The sequence below is a fragment of the Hoplias malabaricus genome, chromosome 15, assembly GCF_029633855.1.
Source record: "Hoplias malabaricus isolate fHopMal1 chromosome 15, fHopMal1.hap1, whole genome shotgun sequence".
NCBI classification, from domain to species: domain Eukaryota; kingdom Metazoa; phylum Chordata; class Actinopteri; order Characiformes; family Erythrinidae; genus Hoplias; species Hoplias malabaricus.
In genome coordinates this window covers 3,355,834-3,364,783 of record NC_089814.1, presented here as the reverse complement: position 1 = coordinate 3,364,783, position 8,950 = coordinate 3,355,834, and the positions used below count along the sequence as shown (strand labels likewise).

General features: G+C 43.1%; 1 protein-coding gene across 1 annotated transcript; it reads left to right on the top strand.

Moving 5' to 3' along the window:
- The first annotated feature begins 3,793 nt into the window (after nt 1-3,793).
- Nucleotides 3,794-6,539, top strand: LOC136667917 (zinc finger protein 235-like). Its single transcript, XM_066645087.1, has 2 exons — nt 3,794-3,866; nt 4,923-6,539. Exon 2 carries the CDS (start codon nt 5,032-5,034, stop codon nt 6,160-6,162), a length of 1,131 nt encoding a protein of 376 aa, XP_066501184.1. The 5' UTR covers nt 3,794-3,866; nt 4,923-5,031; the 3' UTR covers nt 6,163-6,539.
- Nucleotides 6,540-8,950: the final 2,411 nt, after the last annotated feature.

Here is an 8,950-nt window from a genome sequence, read left to right as displayed (position 1 = left end):
TCTCAAATAACTCATTCCACAGCCTGAACAGTAATATGGTTTCCCGCCCGTGTGAAAGCGCTGGTGTATCTGTAGATTGCTCTGTCGTGTAAAGCTCTTCCCACACTCTGAGCATTGATAAGGTTTCTCTCCGGTGTGAATGCGCTGGTGTGTTTGGAGATGACTCTTTCTAGTAAAATGTTGCCCACACTCTGAACAGGAATGCGGTTTCTCTCCAGCGTGAATGCGCTGGTGTCGTTGCAGATGATTCTCTCTTGTAAAATGTTGCCCACATTCTGAACAAGAGTACGGTCTCTCTCCAGTGTGAATGCTCTGGTGTCTTTGGAGATGATTCTTTCTGGTAAAGCACTGCCCGCACTCTGAACAGGGATATGGTTTCTCTCCTGTGTGAATGCGCTTGTGATTTTTAAGGTTACCCAGATGATTAAATCTCTTCCCACAATCTGAACATCCATATTTTTTCCCTTTGTTTGTAGTTTGCTGTGATTCTCTGTCAGTGTTAGTGTGAGGATCAGAAGACATTTCCAGATTTCCACACTTTGTATCCTCACATTTAATCTCTTCTGGTTTCAACATTGTGGTATATTCCTCTGAGTGATGATTCTTGATGTATTTGTGGATGTAGAGCTGCCTTGGTCTCTAGGAGTAGGAGAAAACTTGCGAAAGTATGTCATACTTTTCTGGAACAGAAAGGAAAAGTAAGATAAAGTCAAGCATGTCTGCTGCCAGTGTGTTAGACATGTTTATTTATAAATCGGGTAAGAGGAAATATATGTATTTTATTCTCTTCTGTGAGTTCTACACATCGTTGAGAGTGAGGTGTGAACACAAAAGTAATCTCTCTGATTTTTACACATTTTCAAATCTTTCATTAAAACTACTTATGAGGCTATGTTTCTCTGCTGGTTTTACCTGATTTCAGTGCAGTATTTGATGCCACAGACCATGCTATTTTATTTGGCAGGCTAGAAAAATCAGTTTGCAGACGAGTAGCATTCACACAGTTTAAATCTTACTGGACTGACAAATCATGTGTACCTACCAAAGTAAAACAGGGTGTAATGCAAGGTTCTGTTTTAGGATCTCTACTATTTTTATAGAGGAGGATCTTGGGTTCATGCTCTCTGTCTCTGTCTAAGCATGAATACTTCCTACCTTCATTCATTTATTGTCTGTAAGCCCTTTTCAGGGTCGCGGTGGGTCTGGAGCCTACCCGGAATCACTGGGCGCAAGTCGGGAACACACCCTGAAGGGGGTGCCAGTCCTTCACAGGTCAACACACACTTGAGTGTACAATCCACCTACCAACGTGTGTTTTTGGAGCATGGGAGGAAACCAGAGCACCCGGAGAAAACCCACGCAGACACAGGGAGAACACGCCACACTCCTCACAGACAGTCACCCGGAGGAAACCCACGCAGACACAGGGAGAACACGCCACACTCCTCACAGACAGTCACCCGGAGGAAACCCACGCAGACACAGGGAGAACACGCCACATCCCTCACAGACAGTCACCCGGAGGAAACCCACGCGGACACAGAGAGAACACACCACACTCCTCACAGACAGTCACCCGGAGGAAACCCACGCAGACACAGAGAACACACCACACTCCTCACAGACAGTCACCTGAAGCGGGACTTGAACCCACAACTTCCAGGACCCTGGAGCTGTGACAGAGACACTACCTGATGCTCCACTGTGCTGCCTATACTTGCCACATGATACATAGAATAACACTAACTCTCACAGAGCATCTAAAGTGAAATTATAAATTAGTCTAAGAAGCTAACTTAAGAGTTGTTTAGTTTCAGTACACAGAACACACACAGACTGTAATGTCCGTCCTGCACAGCAGTGTTTAATCAGATGGAAGCTGCTGTGGATGAACGCACTGTACATTACACAGTTCAGTAACTGTGTCTCTGTGAATATCACCACAGAGCTCCAACATTTCCCCCATTTTACATTTTTCCGTCCCGAGGGAGAGAGAAAATGTCCACCCCCGTTTCTCTGAGAGAGAGTGTTATAAACCGTGTGGAAAAGTCTTACGCAGACCTTTACCTTCAGTAAAACGCCTCCTGATTTATGTCCAGCACACAGATCTCAATCTGCTCCTCCCTCACACCCTCGCTCCCAGAAACTCCCACCTCCCTGAGATACGATTGGCTAAACCTCATAACAGCGGCTCACTGATTGGCCGACTGCCGCTAAGCCCGGTTCTCTTTGCCAGTGGGCGGTCCTACGAAAACGTAGGCAGGCAGCAGGTTAGACTGCACTGCTGCTCAAACAAACTATTTTAAAGGAACAGGCGCTATTTAAAAAAATAAACAGACGATACATTTATTAACTCTGCTATTGTTATTTACTTATTTATTTAATAAACAAATTAGTGCAGTGAATATTAACAGCAAATGTATTCTATATTTCTTCACTAACGCTACACTGGCGGTTCCCAAACCTTATTTTTTGCCATGCCCTAATTTTTAGATGAGAATATTTATTGTAAACGTTGTTCATACAACAGTGCAAACTGATATTGAACAAAATAAAGTGACAAATCAACTTACAAATGCATTAATTATCTCATTTATTGGCTTTGCTGCCCCCCCCCAACACCAACCCCCACCCACAACCATTTGCATCATGCCCCCAACTGAGCTACACAAACACTATACAAAAGAGTGTTCAGAGTGGTCCTATATTCCTTCACTAACATGAACACAGACAATATAACAATTGTTCAGAGCAGAATGCTATATTTCTTAACTAACTCTACACTAACAGTGTTCCAACATGCGCTAAATGCTACCTTAACTCACAAAATATAAACAGCATTCTGTGGTATATGCTATTTCTTTATACACGCCACAGGCTATACAGTGGAACGTCTACTAATGAACGCCTCTACTAACAAACTTTCCAAGATATGAACCGGACATTTGAATATTTTTTGCCTCCACCAACGAACCACGACTCTAGAAACGAACCCGAGCCTCCGCCGAGCCGGCGGCTGGAAATGGCCACTGACCCCAATAGGCGAGTCTCCCAGCGCCCCCCAGACTTGAGTGAGCATTTAAGATTAGCACATTGTAGTTTTAGCAATTTAGCATTAGTGTAAATAGCAGACATCGAAATTCGTGCTACGTTCACGTTCGTAGGTAGAGGATCCACTGTATTGGTAGTGTTCAGCAATGGGATGCTATATTAATATAATACTACACTAACAGAGACAATATAAACAGTCCAGTGGCATACAATAATATTTCATTACAAAACTGATGTTAGTCAAAAAATGTTTCTGAATATTGTTTATATGTTTATAGTTTTAGTAAATTTAGCATAAACAGTTGTCTACAAGAGTTAATTCCACCTCTTCACATTAATTCTCAATTAGCAGCAAATGCAATTTGTTACTTATATATAATTAATTAAAAACTCCACATTAATGCAACAACATATACAGGTTGGTGCTTTAGAAATATATCAATGCATTTATTGACCACTAATGACCCAAAAAATCCCAGCAATCTCTCTGATTTTTTGAACTACATATTATGGTCATATATACAATATATATAAAGAAAAAAAGAAAAAAGATTTATATATTTATAATGTCCTTTTAAAACATTTTTTTGTAAGAGCAGTGCAGTCTAACCTGCTGTTCGCCTGCGCTTCACTAGAAATGCTCCCCTGGCAAAAACGACGGCGTCTCAACCGCAGCTGGCCAATCAGAGAGCTGCTTGTGAGAAGTCCAGCCAATCGGATCTCAGGGGGGCGGGAGCTGGAGGAACGGGACTGTGTGTGAGGGAGGAGCAGAAGGAGAGCTGTGTTTTGGAGATAAATCAGGTGTTTTACTGAAGGTAAAGATCGTTGTAAGACTTTTCCACACTGTGTTTATAGCCCTGTCTCTCTCAGAAACGGGGGGCGGACATGTCCTCTCTCTAGAAAGAGAGGTGTGAAATGAGGGAAACGTGGGAACTCTGTCAGTGTGATATTCACTCAGAAACAGTTACTGAACTCGTGTGTTTATCCACAGCAGCTTCCATCTGATTCAACACTGCTGTGCAGGAGAGACATTACAGTCTGTGTGTGTTCTAGCAGCCTTGGTGTGTTTGTGTAGAGAGTTTTCACCACTGTCTGAATGCTTGAGGGGTTGGAAAGACCAGAGGATGAGAGGGTTATTAATAGCCCTAATGGCCCTGGACTGGAATCAGTTCTGTAGTAGAAAAACAGTCTACTGTGTATTTATTGAAACCATTTTTACAGGTTCCTTGTTCTGCTTTCTGCTGCTGAATCTAGCAAAAGGTTTACACTGTCTTAACACTAATATTTCTACATAGATCTGCATTTTAATTCAAAGAACATCCTCACAAACACTTGTACGTTTCTTCAAAATCATAAGACATTGTAGTGTCTTGGCGGCACGGTGGCGCAGCAGGTAGGTGTCGCAGTCACACAGCTCCAGGGACCTGGAGGTTGTGTGTTCGATTCCCGCTCCGGGTGACTGTCTGTGAGGAGTTGGTGTGTTCTCTCTGTGTCTGCGTGGGTTTCCTCCGGGTGCTCCGGTTTCCTCCCACAGTCCAAAAACACACGTTGGTAGGTGGATTGGCGACTCAAAAGTGTCCGTAGGTGTGGCGCCCCCTCCAGGGTGTATTCCCGCCTTGCGCCCAATGACTCCAGGTAGGCTCTGGACCCCCGCGACCCTGAATTGAATAAGCGCTTACAGATAATGAATGAATGAAAATGAATTATTAAACTTAAAATCATGAGTCTCTTGAGCACTCGACGATGCTTAAAACACACGGCAGACATGATAAACATTATTCTGTTACACGTACCAGGCATATACAGGAATGAATGCACACCAGCACCATATTTGCTTTAATTTTATCATACAATTCCTCTTTCTTTTCCAGAAAAGTGTCACATCCCTTTGCAAGTCCTCCTCTGCTCCTAGTGTCCAGGACAGCGCTACTATACCTCCATAAACACATCAAGCAACATCACCCAGGGGAACGTATCACAATGTTGAAACCAGAAGGGATTAAATATGAGGATACGGGTTGTGAAAGCTTTAGTTCTCAGGAAATATCATCAGCTACTCCTCACACTAACGCATCCTGCAGTGTCTACAAAAGTACAGACAAAGGGAAAATGTACGGCTGCTCAGATTGTGGACAAAGTTTTACTAGACAGAGTCATCTCCAGAGACACCAGCACATTCACACAGGAGGGAAACCGTATTCCTGTTCAGAGTGTGGGCAGCGTTTTTCTCAGCAGAGTAATCTCCACACCCATCAGCGCACTCACACTGGAGAGAAGCCGTTTCAGTGCGCAGAATGTGGGCAACGTTTTACTTTACGGAGTAATCTCCAAACACACCAGCGCATTCACACTGGAGAGAAACCGTATCAGTGCTCAGAGTGTAAGAAGAGTTTTACTCATCAGAGTTCCCTCAAAGGACATCAGCGCGTTCACACAGGAGAGAAGCCATTTCAGTGCTCAGAGTGTGGGCTAAGTTTTACTTCACGGAGTAGTCTGCAGACACATCAGCGCGTTCACACAGGAGAGAAACCATATCACTGCTCAGTGTGTAAGACAAGTTTTAACGAACTCAGTAGTCTTCAAAGACACCAACGCATTCACACTGGAGAGAAACCGTATTACTGCACAGCGTGTGGGAAGAGTTTTACTAGACTGAGTAGTCTTCAAACACACCAGCTCATTCACACTGGAGAGAAGCCATACTCCTGTTCAGTGTGTGGGAAAAGATTTACTTTACGGTGTAATCTTCAAACGCACCAGCGCCTTCACACAGGAGAAAAACCGTATCAGTGCTCGGAGTGTAAGATGAGTTTTACTCATCACAGTTCTCTCAAACAGCATCAATACATTCACACAGGAGTGAAACCGTATTCCTGTTCAAAGTGTGGGCAGAGTTTTACTTTACTCTGTAATCTCCAAACACACCAGCGCATTCACACAGGAGAGAAACCGTATGAGTGCTCAGAGTGTGGGAAGGGTTTTAATCAACAGAGTCATCTCCAAACACACCAGCGCATTCACACTGGAGAGAAACTGTATCAGTGTCCAGTGTGTGGAAAGAGTTTCACTCGACGGGGGAACCTTAAAAAACATCCGTGCGTTCACACATGACAGAGGCCTAGTATTGAACTATATCCTACTTTCAATGGAAAAACACAAATCACAATGTTGTGTAGTCAAGAAATTGGTTTAATCCCTCTCTGGGAAACAACCCAGCAACAGAAATGTATCAAGAAGCAGTAAAGACTTCCTGGTCATTTTGTGCTGCTGACTGAAGATTTACTATATATTGGGTTTATTTAGTTAAAAAATAAACAGCTCTTTAATTACTATTATTGTGACATCTTTAAAAGGACACTGGATTATGTAACATTTGAGGACTTGGAGACCTCTGTGGTGGAAACACGTAATTGTACTCAACATAAGGGAGAACCTTATTAGGGTTCTTTAGAACCTTTTTTTTTTTTAAAGTCACCATGAACGAAGAGAATAGACATCTGTGGTCCTATTTAAGACACGGAATTCAAATGGCTAATAGAGGTCGCTCTCTGGCCTAGAGTGGCTAGTCAAATTATGGGTGTGTCTGAAAGTCATGTGATACCTGCGAGGTGTTTTTTTATTTATTTATTTTTTTTATTTTTTTTATATTAAAAGTCACAATGAATGAAGAGAATAACATCTGTGATCCTATTTAAGACAGCCAATTCACATCACCAATAGAAGTGGCTCTTTGGCTTCAGTTACAAGTCCAATTGTGGGTTTGCCTGAAGGAATCATGTGATACTGCTAAGGATTTTTATTTTTTTTATAAATTTCACAAGGTCAGGGCCCTGCTCCGCGCCGCCTGAGTCCGGCTTCACTCCGCTCGCCTTCGGCTCGCCCAGGGTGCTCTTGGCTTCGGAGAACCAACTAGGTTTCTCAAAAAACTCAGAGAAAGAAACAGATTGTTTTTCAGCCAGGTTTAATATGATAACCTTTCCTATCAGATAACTAAAGTTCTCAAAGATGGTGAAGAAAAGGTGTAAGCTCTATGTCCCACCTTTTTTTTTTTAAGTCACTGTAGCGGAAATAGTATGCACACGTTGCGGTGGCATAAGCACTACATAGCGGAGTCAATGATAATTATTTTATTAATAATTAATTATTTAATTCTGCTAATCTCCATGTTTGAGAGCCATTAAATATGTAGTGTCCTTACCTGTCTTAATTTTAGCTTAGACAAGAAGGCCATCTTCACATATTATACAGCAGAATTAGCTAGAATTAATTATTATTAATGAATTATGCTCATTGACCTGCCATGGGTTCTTGGCTCTGAAACTGAATCTGAACCAGAAGTTATAATTCCATACAAGAAAAGTGCACACACAAACAAATAACCAAGGATTGGTTTTATCACAGAACTGGTTTATTCATTCATTCATTACCTGTAAGCACTTATCCAGTTCAGGGTCGCGGTGGGTCCAGAGCCTACCTGGAATCATTGGGCGCAAGGTGGGAATACACCCTGGAGGGGGTGCCAGTCCTTCACAGGGCAACACACACACATTCACTCACACACACAGGCACTTTTGAGTTGCCAATCCACCTACCAACGTGTTTTTTTGGACTGTGGGAGGAAACCGGAGCACCCAGAGGAAACCCACGCGGACACGGGGAGAACACACCAACTCCTCACAGACAGTCACCCGGAGCGGGAATTGAACCCACAACCTAATGAATTATGCTCATTTACCTGGAGCTGTGTGACTGCGACACTACCTGCTGCGCCACCGTGCCGCCCCACAACTGGTTTATTAATTGTAAAATAGAATAATGAATATTTATTAGACATTCTTATAATAAAATGGATTACCGCGATACATGAGGGAACAGGGAGATTAATATATTAGGGAACTTCTCTATGAATTACCCTAAATTCTAGAAAGGCTATAGTTTATCCCAACAAACTTTCAGTACCAACCCCTGAGCCATGAGAGACATGAGACCTTACGTATCCGGAGATGGACAGGGAGCATGTCGCTAGCGGTGCTTTCCGGCACGACTTCCTGGAGAAGTGCAGACACGGGCCTTGTAGGTTGCAGCTGCGGGCATTCCTTTTCTCTCCCTGTTCAAATATGGCGATGGACGGGATAGCTGGGAGCATGTCGCTGACACACTGTGCTTTCCTGCGTGGGTCTTGTAGCGTTGCAGACATGGGCGTTCCTTTTCTCTCAAGACTTTCAGACACAGCCGTCGGAGCTGGTGGCGTTCTGAAGGTGGGGATTCTCCGTCATCGTTGATCTGCCGCCTTGTGAAAGAGAGACATGCCCATGCAGGTCTCTTCTGAGGGTGCGTGCAGCCTTCTCCATTGCGGGTCTGGAGGCGTTGTCATCCTTTTGAGGGTCAGATGTCTAGTCTCCTCCAATGCTCTGGATGTGGCATTGAATTTTTGCATTGAATTTGGCATTGAAATTTAGTTTTCTATTAGAGATAAATGTTAAAATAGAGATCTGTTCTCGTCTGCAGAGCAGGGGAACTCTCTGACTACCCTATCTGAGAAGCATTGTCTGCTGGAAGAAGGAGAGAGACGTTCTTCAGAAAAACATCTTCCTCACCAAAATTCTCAGTGTGTGTCTCAGAGGAGTGTTAAAATAATGAGCTAAGTGTGGTGTGTGACTGGCTTTTACCAGAGTTTAGAAAACCCGCCTTTAATACCGATCCTGATTGGCTGCTTCCTGTACCTTGGTAGTGACATACAATTTATGACACTTGACAAGACAAAAACTTGAAGACAATTCCTGACCATCCCAGAATTCTGAATCATACTTTTGCAATATAAAAGATTAGATGCTAACACAAAGTAATATCATTAAGAGAACCATGTTATATGTGACATAGTATGTGGTTACCTGGGTTC